Source organism: Balaenoptera acutorostrata, chromosome 16 (assembly GCF_949987535.1).
Source record: "Balaenoptera acutorostrata chromosome 16, mBalAcu1.1, whole genome shotgun sequence".
NCBI lineage: Eukaryota > Metazoa > Chordata > Mammalia > Artiodactyla > Balaenopteridae > Balaenoptera > Balaenoptera acutorostrata.
The window spans coordinates 48,967,000-48,990,039 of NC_080079.1; the positions used below are offsets into that span (position 1 = coordinate 48,967,000).

The 23,040-nt window shown below is 47.5% G+C and overlaps 1 protein-coding gene across 1 annotated transcript in view; it reads right to left on the reverse strand.

The window, feature by feature from the left end:
• WDFY4 (WDFY family member 4) overlaps positions 1–23,040 on the reverse strand; it is a 254,300-nt gene that overhangs the window by 120,500 nt on the left and 110,760 nt on the right. Inside the window, exons 32-39 of the mRNA XM_007178732.2 lie at positions 20,860–21,024; positions 17,590–17,793; positions 16,755–16,869; positions 15,335–15,492; positions 12,436–12,674; positions 10,449–10,567; positions 8,734–8,919; positions 7,868–8,004 (exon numbers count right to left, since the gene is read on the reverse strand). Of these exons, the coding sequence (XP_007178794.2) occupies positions 7,868–8,004; positions 8,734–8,919; positions 10,449–10,567; positions 12,436–12,674; positions 15,335–15,492; positions 16,755–16,869; positions 17,590–17,793; positions 20,860–21,024 (1,323 nt within the window). The remainder of the gene's footprint in view (positions 1–7,867; positions 8,005–8,733; positions 8,920–10,448; positions 10,568–12,435; positions 12,675–15,334; positions 15,493–16,754; positions 16,870–17,589; positions 17,794–20,859; positions 21,025–23,040) is intronic.

Genomic DNA, 23,040 nt, shown 5'->3' on the forward strand with positions numbered 1-23,040 from the left:
CTACGATACATAATATACAGACTTTACTTTCAGTTGAAGTGAAGAAGGAAACTTCAGAGGTTTAAGAAATCAGATACTGGACTTCACCGTTTTTCTCTTTCTTGCATTCGAATACCACCACAACCAGAGCGTAATGGAAGTCCCTTCTGGAAGTAATCCTAGTCCAGACACACCATGAAGAGCTCTAAGGCCAGGCTGGGGAGAGTGGCATTATTTTTGGGGTGAGTAATCTCAGGAAAAGCATCAAGAGAAAGTGTCATTGGCAGCCTCGCCCACCACAATTAAGAAAACCAAGATTCCATTTATTAGAAGATCTCAGTAACAATGCTCACGTCAGTAGAGGGATTTATACTTTACAAAGTCTTTTTTAAAAATTATACTTTCAGTCGTTTCTGAGTGGTTTTATTCCTCTAACAGAGAGTCCCATTTAATTACTGGCTCACAAGACATTTCCCCCAACAGAGCACCACTGGGTTTTCCAACAACACAGCATTGCGATTTCTCATAAAGTCCGTGTTTGCAGGTTTTCTGAATCACTCTTCTCTTCTCCATGGTTTCCAATGGTTTGTCCCTCCAGCCCCGCTCCTCCCTTGATTTACTGACACAGGCTGTCTTTCTGCCCTCCTGCCCTACAGTGAGGATGTATTATCAAGACCTCACCAATCTCTGGGTCTTCTCACCCCTTCAACTTTAGAAGTTCTCATGCATCTTCATTTTCCCCCAAATTTAGGCTACCTGCTTCCAAACATCTCTCTTAAAGGCACATTCATCTCCTGGGAAAGTCTTTTTTTTTCTTGCCCAACATCATGTTGAATTTACAATAAGTTTAAGTAAAAATAGTCTGTGTGATGACCTTCTAAATTTCAGATATTTAAAATTTCCTACACCTTCTTAAAGATTTTTGATTATAACTCTTTTACAGTAGAACATCTCTGGGAATTCTAACTTCTGTTTTCATAGCTGCTTTTTGACTTCCTTGGCTGGTCCCCTCAACTCCACTGCTTACTTCCCCTTCATTTCAAAGCCCATTCTTTTCTATTTTCAAAACACTCTTCTTAGCCCTGGGGTGCTCCTGACTCATGAGCCTTTTGCCCAGGTGAGTGAAATCTGAGGCTTTTCCACCTCAAGGGCTGTTCACCCCTGGACACAGAGGTGCCAAAACACTGAATTGGAAAGCACTGTGTCCCATCAGACCTCAACCTCCTTCCTGAAACAGGGGAGTGGGATCCTCGGGGACTCACTGCACCTTCAGCCTCAGCAAGACCGAAATCTCTCAGCAGCAGGAGACCAATGCAAACACGCCAGAAAGCAAGACCAAGAGCAGCTTGATCACTCCCACAGTGACTGCTCAAGCCTTCCAATTCTGCATGCTTGCTTCCCCTGCAATTTTTATTTGGGTTCCATGACTTCTTCAAAGAGAAAATAAGTATACAGGAACATTTACACATGAAATGATATGATGTCTGGGATGCTGCTTCATAATTATTCTGTGCAGAGGGAGAAAGCGGGTAGGGATAGAGAAGAGACAAGATTGGCCAAGAATTGAAATTTGTGGAAGTGATGGATAGATACATGGGGATTCATTTTTTATTTTCCCTACTTCTACATCTGTTTGAAAATTTCCACAATGATTTTTTTTTTTAATTAATTTATTTATTTATGGCTGTGTTCGGTCTTCATTTCTGTGCGAGGGCTTTCTCTAGTTGTGGCAAGCGGGGGCCACTCTTCATCGCGGTGCGCGGGGCCTCTCACTATCGCGGCCTCTCCTGTTGCCAAGCACAGGCTCCAGACGCGCAGGCTCAGCAACTGCGGCCCACGGGCCCAGCCGCTCCGCGGCATGTGGGATCTTCCCAGACCAGGGCTCGAACCCGTGTCCCCTGCATTGGCAGGCAGACTCTGAACCACTGCGCCACCAGGGAAGCCCCACAATGATTTTTAAAAGGGATAATGGGTAAAGTTCTCAGAGTGGATGGTCAAAAATGTCATTTTCCTTGCCAGGGACCTGAGCCAAGGCTGCTTTTAGTACAGCTGTCACCCCATGGCTGGTCTCGGCCAGCATCTCATCCTCCACCAGGGGCAGTGCTGCGCCGTGGCTGCGGGTGAGTGATAGTGGGCCTGGGCACACATTCAAGGAAGTACCCAGGGGCAGGTCCACGGTCATCCTGCCCACACAAGTGCCCAGTCTCTGAGATCATCAAGGCCCCCAGGCATGGGCACTGCTGGTTTTGCAGGAGGCTCCTGTGCGTCTGGGTGGGTGGGGGCCTCGCCCCCAGGGCAGCCCTTAGAGGACCTCATGGGGCCTTGGAGTAGATGTTTAGTGCTTTCGTGTTCTTGCCAGGGCAGACATAAAATTCTTGCAGAAACCTGTCTTTGGTATTTTAGCAACTGCAGTGTGCGACCCTCTGCCTTTGGGTGCCTTCTCATCCCCTTCTGTTAACTCTCACCTGGCCCTGGCTTCCCTACGTGGGCCATGTCAACATTCTAATACATGGCTTTGAAGACAGCAACTGGAAGCTTGCTCAGTTATCTCCAAAGGCCATGGAGACGTGGCAGACACAGAACCCGGCCCTGCCCCACCGGCCCTTGCTCCTCTATAAACCCTCTAAGTTTGCTCAGGTGAGGCACACATGGCCCCTGCATGAACAGCCGTCCACACAGAAGGAAGGTGGGGTGAAATCTAGCTCATACTTTGCAGAACAAGACCTGGGTCAGGTGGCTGTGTGCCCCCCGCCCCAGAGGGGGTCCCACCTCCTTACAGGGTAGAGGCGGCCCTGTACTCTCAGCGTCCACCCTCTGGTCCCCGTTCTCCACAGAGCCCCACAGAACCATCTGAATCCCACACCTCCCACACCTCCTACACCTGGGCCCACTACACTCTCTTCTCGAGGCCTGATTTAAGAGCCCCGGAGCTAGGGCCTCTGTCTTTGGTGGCCCTCTTTTTTTTTTTGCTCACACCAGCCTTGATTAAACAATTTCTCTTGTGTATTCTTTGGTTTCCACTGCTCCAACCACTGCCTTGCCTCCATCATCTCCCACCTGAATGATGCTACAGCCCCCAGCTTGTCCACTCCCCCAAGAGCCTTAAACTCCAATCTAACCTGTACAAACAGAAAAGTGCCATTCCCCTGCTTAACTCCCGACCTATGGGCCCCAGTGCCGCCCTGACCTGCCTCCATGCCCATCCTGCCACCTGCAGCCGCTTTGCCCATCCCCCTGCTCACAGGCCTCACAACCCCTTCCCACCGGACCTCTAGCTCCTGTGTCCCATCTGCCCATTTTCTGTTTGCTGATGTTTAAAAAAAAAACAAAACAGAGGATGACACACTTTATGTTTTGGAATAATTTTGGATCCACAGAAAAATAATAAAGATAGTACACAGAACTCCTGCTCCTGTCAACCCCTCACCTGGTTTCCCATAATGTGAACATCATACATTGCCAAGGTGTGTCTGCTAAAACCAGGAAACAAACACTGGTTGTTGATGTTTTTTCAACTTGTTTTTAAACAAGGAAGTTTGAAGCTGAGCAGACGAGCAAAGCCGCTCCTACTGCTGGGAAGCGGGGTGGCTGGCAAGAGTGTGTGCCCTGGATCCCTCCAAGCGGAAGGGTGCATGACGAAGTGGCTTCCTGGACACGCTGAGTTGTCCTTTGGTAACCTCAAGGGAGCCCGAGGTCCCAACCTCTGTCCCACAGGCTGACACCCACAGCCTTTACCCTGGTAGAGACGATGACGTCACGCTTTGGTCCCAGAAGGGACTGTGATGGGGGTCAGGGGGAGAAAAGGAAGAAATAACATCTCAGTCTTGCCTCAAAGTTCAGCTCACCTGCCAAGAAGAAAACATTTTCTACTGAAAATGAAGATAGGTGAAAGGCATGAGGAATCATACATCGTGTATCTCACTCCAAGGAACAATTTATCAGTGCTATAGAGCTGTCAGCCACTGACATGATAAGGAATAACACCAAATGAATAATGTTTCCTCCAAAACCAACTCCTTTAATTACAAGCCCCTTCTTTCCAGAAGAGAGACAGAAGATGCAGAAACACCAATTTCATGCACTTGCGCCTGAATAATGTCTCCATGCTGCTTTTTCCAGATGGCGACCTTCTCACTGGAGGGACTAATGATGTGGGCATATTTAGGGAAAAACCAATAACAGAGTCTTTAACCTTCAACAACAAAAAGCGTGTTATACAAAATGTTCCTTGGGATACATTAGAAAATATCAATTACATTGCTCACCGAGGTGTACTCAGCTGTAATAATCAAAATTAATTTTTAAAAATAATTAAACAGACCCCAGGGCAAATAGTTGATGCTCTTATCCTATGACATCACAGTGTACATATGTACCTGAGAAGTTGTGCCTTCTGTTAGCAACAAAGGCATCTCGCGCGGATGAGTGATGGATGCGGGCTCTGAAGGCTGGTGAGTTTCATCCCACAGAAAGGGGGCGGGGGGGCTCCGTGCAGCTCCCTACACATTCTTTAAGAACCTTCTATGTACCAGGCACTGTGCCCAGCCCAGACTGAGTTACTGGTAGGAGATGCTGCTCAGTAAAGACGCAGCTAATTTTTTTAAATTAAAGCATAGTCCACTTTGTTTCAAAAATAATTTGTCTTTTAAAATTCCACAAGACAGTATAAGCTGTAGAAAAGATACATAAATCAGGCTGGAGGTAAAATGGGGCTCAGTGAGGAAGGAAGAAGCCAGGGAGAGATATGTGTGGGTGTGTACACGTGTTTTGCAGAAATTTATCCCACTGGGCATGTGCAGTTACACCAGTTGGGCCACGCTTATCTCTCTGGCTTCCAAGTGCCCAAATGAAAGAGGAAAACGTAATGGTGTCAGAAGTTCTGCTGTTTGAGTTGCTGTGGAAAAGCACAGTCCTTCCTGGTGTCAACAGTTGAGGGAGACGTCCCCCAAGGCTGTCCTCTCCCCACTGCAGTCCAACCACACTGGCCTTTGCTGCCCTATAACCCCCAGCACACTCCTGCCTCTGTGCCTTTGTCCGGTGGTCCTCCTTGCCTGATCACTCTTGCCTGGAGAGTCACAAGGCTCCTGTCCTTCCTTATTTCTCTGCTCTCACACCTCCCTGCCAGAGAGGGCTTCTGGCCACCTCCATCTAAGTGGCCCAGAACCTCTCTCATCACCCTCTCCCACTTACCCTGCTCCACTTTTCCTTATTGCAATTAGCACCTCAACATTTACAAATGTATTTATCTTTTTACTGTCTATCTTCACCTCCTAGAATGCAGTCTCCATGAAAGCAGAAAATATGTCAGTTTTTCTCTCTTCTGTAACCTCAGTACTTACAGCAGGGTACAGAATAAGCACTTAATAAAATTTGTTGAATGAATGAATAAATGGATGGATGGATGAGACCTCAACTGATGTAGAAGACAACATCTTCAGCAGCTCGCCTTCACCAAAGACAGACAACTTCAAGTATTCCTTCTTCCAGATCTCTCAACGAGAGCCAAGAGCAAACTGTTATAAGCCATTTGTAAACCTACATGGTCCCAAACATTGCTGTTTACTCAAGCTTCTTTCAGATGGGCTGTTTCTCAACAAATCTCCCCAGGACTCGGAGGCACTGAACTGTGCCAGTGACAGTGACCTGGCGGGGGGTGGGGGGTGCCACTGGCAAGACACAGCATCAATAGCCACAGGGGTTCCCATAAAATGCATGTACATGCCCAGCGTCTCAGCTGTCCCTTCCACAGCTGCCCAGCCAGACTGACCTGACCTCCTGGGGACAGTGCTAACTTGGTCAAGGAGTAGATGCTCCAGGGAAGCCCAGGGGAGAGGGGCTGGACCCCTCCTGCCACAAATGGCATTGGTCAGGAGCAAGTGCTTGGGCACAAGCGGGGATGCTCCTGCTTCCCGCGCTAGGTGCAGCTGTACCAAGTGTGAGATGGTCTTGTCTTGCCCTTGGCAGAGAGAGCTATACTGGAATTTTGTAAAGCACTTGCACTTTCCAAGTGCTTCCACATAGTCTAGTGTAAACAGAGTACATTCCCAGCTGTAAACTCAGGAATTGAGGCTCCGAGAGGTTTGGAGTTGCCTAAGGGTGTGCTCAGAAGTGCAGAGACTATGAATGAAGATCCTGTCTCCACTCCGCCACTTCCTGGCTTCAAAGACCTTGACTTTTTCTTTCAGATTCTATTTCATATCTATAAAATAGGACTAATAATAGCTGTGTGATGTCGCTGGCATGAGATCTCAGTTATTCACTCAGTCAGCCAGTAAGTCTGTGGACAAATTTAATGAGTAGTGTCTTCCACAAGCCAATGCACTGAAGACACAGCCTGCCCTCAGCTCTGAACACCAGGGGGCCGGCCAGCCTAGTCAATTTCATTTCCTGTCTTTCATTCTATCTTCAGGCTCTTTCTCCATTTGTCCTGAAGCCTATTGCTCCTGAACCTTGGAAAGAAGAAAGCCCCCTTCTCCTGGCAATCTGGGCACTTACAGGCAGCCCTTCACTCCTCTCTTCTCCCAGTATCCTCTCTTCTCCCCATCAGACACTGACCACAGTGGACAACAGACCTATGGTGACAGCAGGGCCCAGATTCTGAGCACATGGGATTTGGAGTTAACCTCAATCTCCAAAGTTACATGGGCAGAGTTCGAATTGTGTAAGGTGTCTGTCAACCGTCTACCCCACTCCCTGGGGAATCTCTTCCCACAGTTTCCCACAGTTATTTGTCCCATTGTGCAAGTCAGGAAATAAAGACTCAGGGGAGTTAAGTGAATCACAAACCAAGGTCTCTTGGGCCTAAGGCCATGCCTATTGAATGACCACCTTCTGCCTCTGAAGGTAAGTCGGTGACCCCATGATTAGAATATATGACAGACTGTATTTTCCAAGGAGAGCCTCAGCAATATTTCCAGTACTATGGGCTCTTGCAGAACCTTGCCACTTCCCTACCAGGATGTAGAGTCTATTGCCCTCCCCATGAACCTGGGCAGAACTCTGTGCCTTTCTGGACCAAAAAGGACTGCAGCGGAGGTGATGCTGCATGGTTTCCAAAGCTGGGTCACGGAAGGCAATGTGGCCTCCACCTCTCTTTCTCTCTCTCTCTCTCCATTTTCCTCTCTCTCCTTCTCCCTCCCTATGGAAATTTATCCCTTAAAACCCAGTCACCAGGTTGTAAGGAAGCTCAAGACACACGGAGAAGCCATGTGTAGATGTTCCGGCCAACATCCCCAGCTAAGGTCTCAGACTAGAGCCAGCAGCAACCCCCAGATGTGTGAGTAAGTGAGCTTTCCAATGATCCCAGCCGAGGCCCCAGACGTCAGGGAATAGAGACACCGCCAACCCCTGCTGTGCTCCAGATTCCTCACCACGGCATCCACGATCACAGAAACTTCACTGTCAGTGTTACCGAGTTTTAGGATGCTTTGATATGCAGCTTTAGAGACGCGGACTAGAAAACCCTGACAGCTCAACCCCACAGGGTCAAGAGGATCCACCACCATGTCTCCCAACAATGGCACCAACACTTCTGTCCCCCTTTGCTGCACCCACACACCCAGCTCCTGCTGAGCTGTGGGTTAGGGCTCTCTGAGTACACCTGACTCAAAAAGAGAATGGGAATAAGGATTGGTTTGGGTTTTAATGCCAAAAGGAACAGCTGCTCTTGGCACTCAAGTGGAGCCCATATTCGCTTCCGGTTAAAGCTAACCTAAGACCTGACTCCCACAGATGTAGCCTCAACTGGGAAGTCACATGCATTACCCGTAAATGCTCAGAAGAACATGGAGTTAGATCACATCCAGTGACAACAGAGAGAGAGGACATGATACATGGGGGTTTGAAGCGAACGCCTGATGTTCTCTAAGGAAAAGGGGTCTGGGCTCACCTCTGCTTTGCACTCAGGGTTCTTGGTCTGCCGCCCGGGCATCAGCCTCATGGCTGAGGACAAGCTTCCACTCCACGAAGGGACTTTGCTGTGGTGTCCGACACTTGAGCGACTGGCCAGTGACTTCTTTTCAGATGCTGGCGACAGAGAGGCAAAGACCATCAGAGGTGAAGTTAAGAGGGAAACAAACACACACTATTTCTACAGCTGGCTTGGCTTTCAAAGGGCAAGCCAGGGGGCACAAGCCCAGTGTGCCTGCCTCCAGTAAGGAAAACAGCCCAGGCTACAGGTTTGAATTACTGTGAACTTCGTGATGCTGAAAGACTTAAAACAATATATGAGCCATAACTTGAGAGTAATGACCTCTTTAAAAAGAAACTTAACCATTATTCCTACAGCTGCATTGGCTAATAGAGTAAAAATGCTGAGTCACTGGTAGAATGCAAGGGAGGTTAATATCGTTGGGATGAAGAGTTTTACTTGGAACATGAAGAACCTGAGGCTCCAGGTCACTGCATGACTTGGCGCAAGGTTTCAAACCTGGTAGGTGAGTATCAGGGCAGGACCTAGCACCCTAAGTTCCAGAGCCCAGGCTAGAGCTCTGACACGGTGGCCCTTCCCTCTGAGAGATTACTAGAATCTGCTGCTTGGTTGGCACCTCTGGCCTTCCTTTCACCAAGATGCAAAGCAGCATTCATTCTTTGTGAGCAAAGATTCATGAGGCTTCAGTGATGTAAATCCCACCCGCCAGAGGGATGAGACAGAAGGTCTGGTGTAAAAGGCTTTGGGCCCTGAGTGAAACCCTGGGGGAGCCTGGTTCTGTGAGACTCAGAAGTTCCATTCCCTGAAGCCAAGTGGACAGAGACCTAGGTAATGCTGCCAGGCCTTGAGCATCATCTCTTCCCAGAGTGGGGTGACCTCCTCAATCTTCACTTCACTCTCTCCAGGTTTCACAGAAAGATCAATCTTGAAGTTATCCTCCAGCTCCTGCCGTCTCTGTGCCACGAGCTGCTGCCAGAGAGTCTGAACAGTCTTTTGGATGTTGTGCTGGACTAATGGAGAGAATACATCACACAATCAGGACAGCCTCAGTGCTTCTCCCAGAGACAGCCAGGAGATGGCATATCATGGTTGTTTTTATGTGCATCATTCTTGAACATCACCCCAGCTTTGCAAGCTCCAGCCAGATAGCAGTCACTATGTAGAGATGCAGGACTGATAACAATGCTACCAGCATCCTTATGAGCTGGCCTCTCCCCGACCTCTACCACCAAGTCCTGCCTGCTTCACATGTCCAGAGCTGGGAAACATGATTGATAGGCTCAGTGAGCCTCTTTCTCCCACCCCCAATTCTGTTAGATACCAAACAGAGAGATACCTTGTGTAAGCTCTAGGTAACAAAATAGCTCCCCACAAAACAGCTCCTTCCAACCTTGACTTTTATGTTGGCCCCTCAGGGGAATAGACACTGAACCCAAGACTGTGCCCAGGGGCCCAGGAACCAAGCCAGTCCTCTCTCCTGGCACTGAATCATGCTTCCAACTACCTACCCACCTCAGTGCCCTGGATTTGCAGAGAGACAGATGAATTTACCAAGCCAGTTCTACCTGCTATACCCCATAAACATAATCACCTGAATTGTGCCTAACTTCCCTCTGATCTTGGGTCACTGGGTCCGCCCTTTGGTACCAGCCTCTACAGTTTGTTTTTCTCACCCTAGGGGGATGGACATTGCTCAGTCCACTCTAGTAGTTAAATCCCAAAACGCAAATGTTCATGTTGTAATTAACACTACAAAACAGTAAACTCTAAACACACAAGATTTTTGAGCACTGGCTTTGGGTACCTATCTGACCAGAAAATAAGGATCTTTGTGCCTACCACCTGGCATCACAAGATATCACAAGATAAGTGGCACAGTTGGCAAACTAAAGTGGTGGAAGAAGGTCTGCTGAGGCTTCCTGCATCAAGAGGGAGAAATCTCTCAGACACATGGATCTGGCTGCCTTTTTTTTTTTTTTTTCCACAAACTGCCATCCTTTTAACTCGATTCGATATTATCGAATCCAAGAATAAACTCCATTAAGCCAGAAATCTCATAAAGTAATGAGCTTCTTTACTCCATTCCCATTTTCTAGAGAAGAAAACTGAGAGATAGAGAGGTAATGGCTTGAACTGAGTGATACGGCACACCAGTTTCCACATCTAGTGGTCCAAAGGAAAAGTCAAGAGACCAGCTGAGAAGTGAAATCAACTTATAGTGAGGTTCTCTGGTATTTTAGTACACCAAGTTCTTAGTCTCACCAAGTCTCACAGAGCTTTCTCTTCATCTATCTATCCATCCACCCATACACCCATCCATTCTCTTTCTTGTATACAAAGATCATTCCAATTTTATTCTCTATCAGGTTACCTTGCTGTATTACTATATTGTTCTAGGATTTCCTAGGACGTCTTCTGTCTTTTAAGAATCTTAGTAATATTTGCTTCCTTATCTTAGGAAGAAAAAACTGAAGAATGCAACCCTAGCAGTTACCACTATCTTCTACTCCCCCCAAAATAAACAACAAATAAAATGTACCATTGCTCAAGCTTGGGAAGTCTTCTCTTTTTTCTCTCACTTCTTCATTTGGAGAAAGAAAGACTTGATGATAAGGAGTCATTCTATGCTTGGGTTCCAATCCAAATCCTTCTGGATAACTAGTAGACAAGAGATTGTTCACTATGAACTCCAGTTTCTTTGGGATCATTGTTCTTTATTACAAATAATTATCCTGCAAACTCAGTATACATCAATATGAAAAAAACTTGTCTAATCAAGTTAAAGCAAACACCTATGACAACTTCCATGACAGGTATTACACAAAAGCATTCTAGAAAATAAGAAAAGCACCTTCTCTTTGTCCCTATCTTATTAAATTCAATCTATGCTCCCAAACAGACCTCCTCAACCTCTGCTGGTTTCTCCATCATGAAAACTGGTCATTTCTTTTTGCATTTAACTCTGCCTTTGCTTGGCACTAATCTCATCCCTCATGGAATGGGGCCGGGGCCAGCTTCATGGGCCTGTGACCTGTGCAGCTGTGTACGGTCCGAACTCAGAAGGGTCCCATGCTTGGGCTCTGCTGTCACCATCTTGAAATTCTTAGTAATTTTTGAATAAGAGCCCCGCATTTATACTCCGCTGTAACCTTGCACATCATACAGCTGGTTCTAAGTGGGGCACAGTGGTTTACATATTAGGTTCCCCATGGACCATGTGCTCCAGAACTCCTGGCTGTGTTCATGTCCAAGTACCCTCTTCTCTGGGCCCCTCACCCAACCAAGCAGAACAGACATTCAGTACAAGTTTGTGGATTGAACCAAAAATGACAAACAGGGAAATGAAAAAATAACCAGCATATAAGGATGTCCATTCTTGAAATTTCTAGAATAAAGTCCCTTTGGACTTTGGAGGCCGCTTTGCTATACAGAGGGATTTGAGGAGGGCAGAACTTCAAGCACACAAATCAGCTGGCATTCTGCTCCTCTTAACCATGCTTCCAGTATGGATAGGGCCTAATTCTTGAAATACAGAAAAGAAAGAAGCACTTCCCCAATTTAATCCATACACTGAAAATGGATTATTTTATTTCAAACAAATAAAAAGGCAAATACCTCCTCTGGGCTAGGAGTGTTTTCCAGTGCTTCCCAGAGTGTTTTTAGACAAGTCAACTCGTGGTTTGTAACGTTCAATAGTCAACTCGACAGGATTTGGGGGATTTTTTTTCAAGTAATCAAATTTGTACTGGGATAAACACAATTGAGAAAAAGGACAAGAATAAAGTGTAATATCTCATAGTCCTCTCTTCCTCAACATGGTTCTATTAATAAGAGATAATATTCTCAGGCAGTATAATGCCAAGGCACACATGATGTATGATATATACTTACTACCACACAGAGGGAGAGAGAAAGTACACATACACAGAAAAATCTAACGTTTTCAAACTTTGAACTTCAGGAAAGGGATTTAAATAGCTTAATTTAATAATTTAATGTACTTGTATTTCTTATACAAGGATGCTTATGGATGTCATTTTATATCACAAATTGTGTGTGTGTGTGTGTCTGTGTGGCTTTTTGGTTTGGTTTTTTTTTTTCCTGCAAGCAAAATTATTCCTGGCTTGCATGATTTAATTAATTATATATTTTCCCATTCTAAGATTTCATGTATCAAAAGTGAGTATTTCTGAAACCTGGCTGCATCATAAAATCAATGTATGTATTTAATGTTGGAGTTTTCTGCCTGCCTCTCCCCACCCAAATTAAATCAATGAAGTATCTTACAGCCTGAGAATTATGGAAATATGGTAAATTATTATTTCATGATGCTCCTAGCTGCTCAGTCACATGGACAGGTTTGAGGACTACTTACCGTATTATCAAATATTGCACATAATTTGGACAACCAGATAAACAAAAGGATTGCATCATCTATAATTGATCGACTTCAATCAAGTGTCCTCTAAAGCTTTCTTTCCTGCATTGACCACTGGCAAGCAAGGAGACAAGTGGGCAGCTCTAACCTTCTTGCACTGAGCAGCAGAAGACAATGCATGAGACACATGAGGAAGCTGGCGTTAGAATTATAGGTGGCAAAGATAATGTCCCAGTGTTCCTGAAGAAAGCCCAGGATGTTGAGAAGGCTGAGGCATTCGGAGAGGGACTGCTGGGGCTTGGAGAGGCAATAAAGAATGACTTTATTTAGACTGCTGTATAGAGCACCGATGACAGCGTCTCTCTGAGAAGAGGCATTCTCGATGACCTGTGTCATAAAATAAACACACACAGACACATACTTGTGAACACTTTGAAGTTTAGATACCAACCCAGTTAACTGTGAAAATGATACAATCTCAGATTCTTTTCTGTATTTCAAAAAGTGACATTTCTAAAATCAAAAAGGATTACCTTCCTCAACCTTGGAGCTTCTATTTAAGTGGATGATCAATAAAGGGAAATCAAACGTTTAAATTTACCAAAAATTGGTGTTAAAAAGTTAAAAAATTAAAAGTTTACCACAGTCATATTACGTAAAGTAGACATGGGGACCAGAGATTTCTGAAATACTGGTAACATGGTTGACATTCAGTATATAAGAACATGCTATTAATAGGGTCTAGTTTTAAAAAATGTTATTAATACTAGTTATCAGGTATAGATTGTTATAATATTCCAGTTATCATGCTAAGCATTTTTGCATTTCTTTGCGTATGTTTACATATATTGCCTCATTTAAACATCATAACAACATCGTGAAGTAGACACTAAGATTATCCCACCTTAGGGATAAGAAGGCTGAGAGTCTGAGAGGTAGGAGAGGTAGGTGGTCAGCAAGAGTCAAACCCACACCAGACACTTGAGCCATGCTCTTAACCACTATATCTTCTAAAGGAAATGTGCATCCAATGGATTTTAGTTCATGAGAGATTTAGAGGGGGAAGGCAGAAGGTCCTGATTTGTGGCCTTAACACCGAAGCCATCCATCTGTTTGGCTTCACTGAAAAGAATCCATAGAACAAAAATTATGTGCAAAATGTTTCAGTCTATTAGAAAGTTCATTTGTTAGTTATACATTGCTCTCTTCAAATCTCATAGGTAATGCAAGTGTTTATACTAATTAAGTTTTATTTAAGCCTGCTGGAATTTGGGGTTCATGTTTTTATCATCATCCTCTCCTACTTTTCAGATGGGTCACATCTTTCAAACTGAGGTTAAGAGGTGTGCGAGTCACAGGCAGCGAGCAGGAGAGAAGAATGGTAGATGAGGGCAATGAGAGTCCTTGGGCCTGGCACCCTGCTGAAGACACATCAGCCCCAGGAGGCACCAGCTCTTTGATATTAGCTCTGAGTATTTGCTTAGACCATTGGGGAGCTGCTATAGATTGAATGTTAGTGTCACCCCAAAATTCATATGTTGAAAACCTAGTCCCCCAGTGTGATATGTTTGGAGATGGGGTCTCTTGGAGGTAATTAGGTCATGGGGATGGAGCCCTCATGATAGGATTAGTGCCCTTATAGGAAGAGATAAGTGAGAGCTTGCTTCCTCACTCTCTCCATCATGTTGAGGGTACAATGAAAAGATGATCCTCTCTAAAACCAGAAAGAGAGCCTCACCGGACAACAGATCTGCTGGCACCTTGATCTTGGACTTCCTAGCCTCTGGAATCCTGAGAAGTAAATGTCTGCTGCTAAGTCACCCAGTCTATGGTACTCTGTAATAGCAGCCCAAACTCGCTAAGACAGGAGCTCAGTGGCTACTCTCATTTCAACACGACCTCCCAAGAATCTGATTTTAATCCCCTCAGAGCTGACAAGGGGTATTTCTCCCTTCTAGGAGTTATTCTTGAAGAAACCTCTGAATACATTCTTTTCAGGTTGCCTAGAACTGTGCATCAGCCAGACTGACTATCACTCTAGGAACTGTGCCAAGGCCCAGTCCTGGGATCTGCAGGGGACTCCACAGACAGAAGAGTGCTGGGGGCACTGATGTCATTGTCTCTACGAGGCAATGAAGAGCAAGGAGAGGGGCTCTCCTGGATTCTGCCGCAGAGAATGCACCAAGAGCTGCAGGCAGGAGCTGCTGGAGGCAGATTTCCACTTGGTAAGAGAAAGTGCTTCCCAACAATCACAGGTGTCCCACTGACTGGAACCCCCTTGTACCATAGAGAGCTCCTCACACAAGGATGGTTCAAGGAAACAGTGAATGGCCACTTGTCAGGAAAGGTTTCCAGAATGAAATGAGAAGCAAGGACCAAAAAAAGGGTTCAACTCTAGAATTTTGAGATTGTTTGAGTCTTTGCGTATGCGTGTGTACACATATACAATGAAGAATGTGTACACATGTGCACACACATACTTACATCTAGGTGTATCTACAGGCATGCACTGGCATGCATAGGTATGTATGTAGATGGAGAAAGAGATAGAGAGAGAGGGAAAGCACATGCAAGAAAAACAGGACCAGGTAAAAATAGACTCTTTCTTCGAATTCAGAAAGGCCCAAATATGACAAATGGAGGTGGATTTTATAGAAGAAAATGAAATAGAACTTTTGGAGATAAAGACCTTTTTCGCCCTTTGTTGATGAGGAATAACAATAATTAAGATTAAACCAACATTCACAGTAAAAACCCAAAGCGGGGTGTGCAGAGTCTAGGAGGTGCCTGTGCAGGGGGCTGCGGCCCCTAATTATCGAGATGGATCTCAGATGGCCCAAGGTGAGAACAGTGTAGGGTGCTCAACATCTACTAGGTGTTAACCTGGGCGGTAACAGTCCTCCTCCTTCCTCCCACCCATCTCAGATTCTATTTCCAGGAAGGACAGCAGGTCAATATGAACCAAGTGGACAGCAGCCAGCAGTGTCATACAGATACCTGGTGGGTCAGCAGAAGCCTTACCACCACGGCCAACCTGAGGTTCTTACCAACATTATGTGCTCCATGATGAAGAGAAGGATATGCCTGGGGTCTGCTGAGAACATTCCACTGTACAGCTTCTCCACCAGCTTCTGGATGAAGTAGGAGATGCTGGCAAGTGAAGGAGCAGCAGCAGCTTCTGCATTTGGCTGAGGCTCTCTACTGCCTGGGGGTTGGGGGAGGGTGACAGACCAAGGCTGATAAATCATCGGTCTAAAATGCCTTCTCTCCACAACAATCTCCAAGCCCCTCTTGGTAACCAACCACATCTTACTCACCTCTTTACACCCTATTGTAACCCTGTGTGTACTCTGTTGCTCCAAAAATGGGGTCTTATATACAATAGGTGTCCAATGAACACACATTTATTCAAAGTAAATCAATCTTGAACAATCAGTGATATAAACCAAATGGGGAGGAGGCAAGTACAGAGCAGCATTTCTTCCAGTGGCCATTTGGAAGAATAGTGGGTGAGAATTTAAGGCATAGGGTAATGGGAAGGCTGTCATGGTGACCCAAGGCCCTGCTGTTATTTGGGCAGAGGATGAAGCTGTAAGGTTGGGTCATCTATCTGTGCTCACCAACACAGCAGGCATTGTGCTCAGACATGGATGCAACGATCTCAGTTAATCTTTAAAGCAACCCTCTAAGTTAGCCACGATTATCCTCCTCACTCACAGGGTCAGGCACCTGCCCGGAGTAACACCACCGTCCAGTGACAGAGCCATGCTCAGAATTGGGCTACCAAGCTCACGCTTTTCATCACTCCACTACCTTACCACATTTCAGATACCCCAGAAAACCAAAAGTCAGGGCTTCTGCACTGTGGGGCAAGAGGAGTCCAGAAAATGAGCTGTATCACTAAGGATTCCATGACTCAAGAACCACAGAAAGGACTTTTGTTTAATCTTGTCAGGAAGGTACAGCTGCCTCGGAACCAAATGTTCTGAATGAAGTTTCAGTTTGAACTTCTTAGGGGCAATGGCAGCGTCTTCACCCAGGTTCATTCATTTAAGAAACATTTGCTGTGCCCAGGCATAGGTGAGCAGAAGAATGTTAAATTCAGGTTGACATCTTGACTCCCCTCATAGGAAGAAGAAAATTCTACTGAAGCTAGAGGAGAACTGATTTTGGCTCAGAGAACAGGACTTTCCATCTCTGACTGACCCAACAATGGCAGGGTTGACATGGAAAGTAGTAAGTATGCCATCCCTGGGGTCTCCAAGCAAGGTCACTGAGCTCTTGTTGTGAACAACAAGAACAGGTGGAGGGCATCTTCCTGTGGTTCCGAAAGCACCCTACAGTCCTGCAGCCTAGACTTCCTCTAGAGTCCTGGGGTCAGTGGCTGGCAGGATTGTGGCTGTCCTGCTCAGCTGTCAGCAACTTTGTGTCAAGAACAGGAGGAGCAAGTCATCCACCCCCACTCACCTCTAAGCATTGGTGCCTGACCTCCACTCATCACGTGAAATATTTCCATGGTGGAAAGCAAGACCTCAGACTGAAAGTCTCGTTTCTGTTGGCTGGTGGCATTGTCTGGAGAAGCCTGGAAGTAAACCCTGGACTAAGACAGCAGCCACATAGCCACGATGTCCACTCAGTGCCCACCAGGTCCCTCTGCCTGGCCCATATGCTAATACTGCCACTGCTGGGAGTGTGGGCTGCCAACAGCTCACAACTGCCCCTTCTCTGGGGCACTGTCCTCTGCTGACCAAACTGCCTCAACTGGGAAGCAATGCCTACTTCCTAGGGCAAGGAGGCAAGGGGTGGGGGGCCCACAGCCAATGACCACCTGTTAGGTGCCTTAAGGTGGGGCCAACTCTGGGATGCAGATAGCACACTACTGCTCTGATCCAGGCTACTGCTGAGACTATGTCCTGGCTAGGTTCTCCCTTGTCCTCCTCTGCATCCCTTCTCTGCTTTCCTGAGAGCACCGCCCCCCAAAAATTACTTCCACAAAATCCCTGTCTCAGGCTCTGCTTCTAGAGACCTGGCTAAGACCTGCCCTCATTCATCTATTGACTTGCTGCTTGGTGAGCTCCCTGCTCTGCTGGGGCCTGTGGTTTCCGGAGGACGCCCTCCCACCAATCACTGCAGTGCCAGGAGAGGTGCCTGACCACCAGCCAACTGGCATGGACAGGCCTGGATGAGCTCTCTCAAGAGATCAGCCCTCAGGTCTCCCTGGGCACACCCCACCCTCATGGTGCCCATGCCCTCCCAGCCTGTTCCCACAGCACAGAGCCCAATGACACCCTTTCCAACCCACCTCTAGGAGCACCTCAAGCGGCAGCCACTGCTTGGGGTTGGAAGCCCCAAGCAAGAGCTCCCTCAAGAGTAGCTGCATGAATTCCCTCAGCTGCTTCCGGGTGGGATGTGACTCAGCAGGAGCCTGTAGACCCTCCTCAGTGCTGTTGCCTTCAGGCTCGGCCTCAGGACTGCTGGTATCCTGGGTAGACTCAGTCACGGCCCCCTCAAAGACAAGAGAACCCCAGCATAAGCGGCCTACCCTGCCTCAAAGCACTCTCACGTCCACCTCTGAGGTGTGCATGGTGGGATTCTCATCAAACCCATTCACATGTAAGGAAATTGAGGCTCCGAGGAGGTAGGCAGCTCGCCCAGAGCCCCAGGGCTCACAGACGGCCTGCTGTGGCCTCCAAACTCCAGATGGGTGGGAGTGGTGGACAGAAGCTGGGCACAGAGCAGGAGAGACCTGCAGTGCTCAGCGACGAAGCCCAGGATGTATCCCGTGCAAGGCACTTCCCTCCTCGGTGCCACAGCTCCCCATCAGTCAAATAGTAATGATGGAAAGGAACACACACAGATGTGTGAGGATGCAGTGAGAAATAGTGCATGCAGCAATGCCTGGCCCTGGTGTACGGTCAAGATAGCTGGTTCCCACCTTCCTGTGGGGCCCTCACCTTTACTGCCTGCCAGGCTCTGCTGATATTGACAGATAGGACCCTCAGGTGGAAAGAGAAGTAGGACTTCAGCCAGTCCTGGCGTCCAAGTCCCTGAAGTGCCTTGGCCTTCGCTTTCTCAGTTTTACATTTATAAAAATATTGGGAGATAAATGAGATGGGGGTCATTAGCCCAGATACATCCTGGAAGACATGGAGATGCTGGGAGGCCAAATGACACGCCCAAGGACACGTGGCCAGGGATGCCTGACTCCTGGCCCATGAACTTTCCATGCAAGTTTATCTGTTGGTTTCTCCCTTGGCTCATTCATAAAGTTAATGCAGCCATTCTTAATTAAGCCATAAAATGAATTTAACAGTACCTAGGGAGGTGATGACTGCATTAATTAGCTCCATGCGGCCTTGACTGGAAAGATGCCATATAAAATCATAGCAAATCGAAACCCTTTTGGCCACCAGCCTTCTGCATGCAGAAAGTCTGTCATGTGTTCTGTGCAACAAAGGCCTTTTGGAGCCGACTTGGAGCTGAAACAAGGCAAGGAGCTACGGGGATAAGAGCTCTGGAACTGGGGCCTGTCTCATCCACAGTAGGCTGGGAGGCGACTTCGGGCCAGGCCCTCCCGCAGGCAGGAACTATTGAGCGTGGGGAGGAAGAGCCCTGGGTCAGAGTGTGCTCTGTGGCTGCTGGTGGGCAGCCGGCTGGAACCCTGACTCAGCAGATGGCGAGCCTGGCGTGCGGGCGAGGGGCTGAGGTGGGGATCCGGGCTGAGAACGTCAGGCCGTTGACTTCAGGGCCCGGCCTGCTCCAGGTGGGGGGAATGGTGAGGGGCGGTCTGTAGAGTTGCCCTGCCTGGCTTCTGGGGGGGGTCCCATCCCCCACCCCCTTCAGTGCTGCTCACAGTGCCTTCCTTTGCTCTTTTTTTTTTTTTTTTTTAAAGGATTTTCTTATTTATTTATTTATTTATTTATTTATTATTTTTGGCTGTGTTGGGTCTTCGGTTCGTGCGAGGGCTTTCTCCAGTTGCGGCAAGCGGGGGCCACTCTTCATCGCGGTGCGGGGACCGCTCTTCATCGCGGTGCGCGGGCCTTTCTCTATCGCGGCCCCTCCCGTCGCGGGGCACAGGCTCCAGACGCGCAGGCTCAGCAATTGTGGCTCACGGGCCCAGCTGCTCCGTGGCATGTGGGATCTTCCCAGACCAGGGCTCGAACCCGTGTCCCCTGCATTAGCAGGCAGACTCTCAACCACTGCGCCACCAGGGAAGCCCTTCCTTTGCTCTTTATTGCATCTTTTTTTACTTACTTTTCTAGTATGTTGCTTTAGTTGACATTAACCCACCAAACTATTTTATCTTTTTGCAAATTTTCTAGTCTTTACATTTTGTCTTTTTATTAAAACTAAATACTTAAATTTTATTAGGTCATTTAATGCTATTTTAAACTGACCGATGGAAAGGACATGGGCTTTGGGGTGAGAGACTGAGGTGTAAATCTTGGTTCTGTCACTTATTAATCACATAAGCTGTGGCATGTTTCATCTCCTCAACCCTTTTGTGAGATGGGTCTCATCGTCCCACTAAACCGGGAGGAAACCAGTCTGGACCGCTTCACCTCCCGGAATCTCCCCTCCCCCTTTAACACCTCCTGCATCAGGGCATTAGGGGATGTGAAGCACCAGGCTCAGGACTGTGGTAGGTGCTCAGGAGATGGAGGCTGGCACCGTGAATACACTTCTAGAAGAGAATAGCTAAAACAGCATGTTCATTCACTTGGTCATTTAGCAAATAATTACAGAGCAAATATTACCTGACCTCACTGTGCTCGGCATGGCTTCTAGACCCTCTACTTACCAAAATGCCTAGCGTGTTCCTGGGCTGCAGTTACTGATTTGTAGAGAGGCGTCGCTAATGCACTCTCCCTGGCTGGGTCTCACCTCCTATTCTATCAAGGCGGGTGATGAGCAGATTTCTGCTCTTCCTCCTCCTGCACCTGCCTTCACATCTGTCCTCGCCTGCTCCTCTCACGTCCCAGATGCTCTTAGCCCACTGAGTCCCCCGATCGGCTGGGACTGGCTCTTGCTCTCAAACTCACTCATATCTCTTCCTGTAGTGCCCTCTCCACCCCCACACTCACACTTTGTCCTCAAGACCCAGTTGGTCCCTCTGCGCTCCCAGCTGGGCCTTGGCAAACCCTCTGATTGAAAGATGCCATGGCCTGCAAACAGGACAGGAGTGCTGCAAAGAAGATGGGACACGGTGACAGTTCCACCCCTCCCCCGGCTGGGGCACCGGCCGCGGGTTTCCTGGGGTGGAATCTGTTGTTTCATATGATCAATGTGTGGGTATTACATATAAAACTGGACTTGATCTACCATCAAATTTCTCATTACTGAGATTCCTGACGACTCAAAAACTTATTGACTGTCAGAGCCAAAAATGACCTGAAGCATCATCTCATAAAGAGAAGGAAAATTACCCGAGTTGTTTACTTAAGGTTTCAGCTAAGTTGCCTTAAATGTATTTTAATTTGGGGAGGGGTGGGGAGGAATTTTGTCCTTTGCCCTTGAAGGGTGATGACGCTCACCCCTGCTCTCACCGGGGCAGGGCAGAGGCATGTCCTACCTGATGGGTTCCCAAGGGGAAGGTGACTGCAGCCAAGGTCTGGAGGAATTCTGGGGCCCGCCAAGCCGGATCCTGGGGGTAGGTGCTATGCACGAGGCCAAGGAACTGCAGCACGCTGGCTGGGAATGTCTGTTCCCAGGCGCTGTCTCCAGAACCTGTCGAGGGCTGATCAGGGACACACTTCATGAGAGGCGCTGCATGGGAGCATGACTTGGGGCTGCATAGGAACCAGAAGATCTGAAATCTAGGGAGATGACCTCCTTTCTGAGATTCTCAACAAGACACCTTACTGCAAGACACCTAAAACTGTGGATTAGAACAGGATACTGGTCATCAGTTGAGGAAGGGTTTAATATGCGCAGGCTTGCTCTAAGGGCTTCACACAAATTCCTCTTCTCACCTCACAACAACCCTCTGAGGCAGGTTTTACATTTACCCCTATTTTACAGATGGGAAGACAAAGACACTGAGAGGTTAAGCAGTATGTTAACATTCAACCAGCAGATAAGGGGCAGACCCAGGAGTTGAACCCAGGCAACCTGGCTACAACGTCTGACTGCCTTCCCCATACTGCCCCTCTGTGGTGTGACATGGCCTCTGTGCTCAAGGAACTTGCCAATTAGGGTTGATGCCAGCCTTCCCCAGCTCAATGCTAATGCTCCCAGCTACAGACCCTGGACAAACCCTGTCCAAGGCTGCCAGGGCTTGAGGAGCCCCTTCCCCACCAGCCAGGGCTCTGGAATAGATCATGTTGCACTGAAGTGATACCCAGTACCCTGAGGGGACCCAGGCACCTGTTTGCCTCAAACCATACCCTGGTCTTGGCCACATGGCTGAGCCTCCATCACGGCTGCACACTAGCGCCTTGCTGGAGCCCAGCTCCCTTAACCAGCTGTGCCCAGTCACTCTTTCTGGACACTAACTCTAGCCTCAGTGTGTCCAGCTGCTGCCTGAGGCCCTTCTCTGTCCTGGATGGACAGCCTGGAACTTGAAAATTGAGCAACCTTAATATCAGGGTCATTCCCTACGTAGCCACGCCAACAACTAGACTGAATGACCCTCAGCCTACTCCTGTGGATGTTATAGGTGGACGTCGAGTCTTCCTCTGGCCAGTTCCTCATCCCCAGCCCCTCCCACCGTGGCTTCCTCATTTCCCAACCAGCCTGCCTCGAGTCCTGGCCCTGTGTGCATGAGTTTGCATGTCCTGTTTACCAAATAGGTACCAAGTGTCTGGAACTAAGCCTCATTCTAGAAAACTCAAACCTAATTGAAGAAAGAAAGGCAATACGTATGGGACAACTTGAGAGAGGTGTAAAATTTCATTCCCGAGATCCTGTGAGGGTTTGGTATGAGCTGAGCAGGCAGGCAGAGGAAACCTGCTTCTGAAGTCACCTGCACCTGGCTTCTCCACCAGGTTCATACAGCACAATATCAGATTTAGAGGGAGTACCAGAAGTCAGAGTTCAGAGAGTTTTTTCTGGAACTAGTTGGCCTGGTTTGAATGCTGCCTCTGCTGCTTACTAACAGTGTGGTTTTGCACCACTTTCTTAATCTCCCGACACCTCCAGTCCCAACTCTGCAAAACAAGGATCATAATATGACCTATTTCATAAGACTGCCATGAGGATTAGGTGAGGCATTTTAGTGCTTCACACTTATTTTCACAGTGATTAGCACAAGGTAAATACAGAGGAAGCTGGGAGATAAGGTCAGATATAGAGGACTTGGACTTTTGGAAGAATTTGGATTTGATGTACTAAGAAACAGGCATCCCCTGAAGGTCCTTAGGCAAGGTAGTGCCCTGGAATGAAATGCTAATGCTGGACACACGTACCTCCACCATGCCCTCGCTCTGTGACCCTGCCTGAGTGAGTTAACCTCCACAGCTTCAATGTCTACATTTGCACAAGGGAGAGAATGCTGTCTGCTCCTAAGGATAGGTGCACATAGCAGAATGGCTAACATCTACAAGACGACAATGCTAAATATTGACAAGGACCAGGAGCAACTAGAACCTTCCCAGAATAAGAGCTGGTGTGTGTAAATTGGCACTTCACTTTGGAGAACTATTTGGCAATATCTACTAAAACAAATCATGTGTAAAGATTATAACCCATAACTTCACCCTGTGTATATTTCCTACAGAAAGAAGTATGTATGTCCACCAAAAGATATGTACAT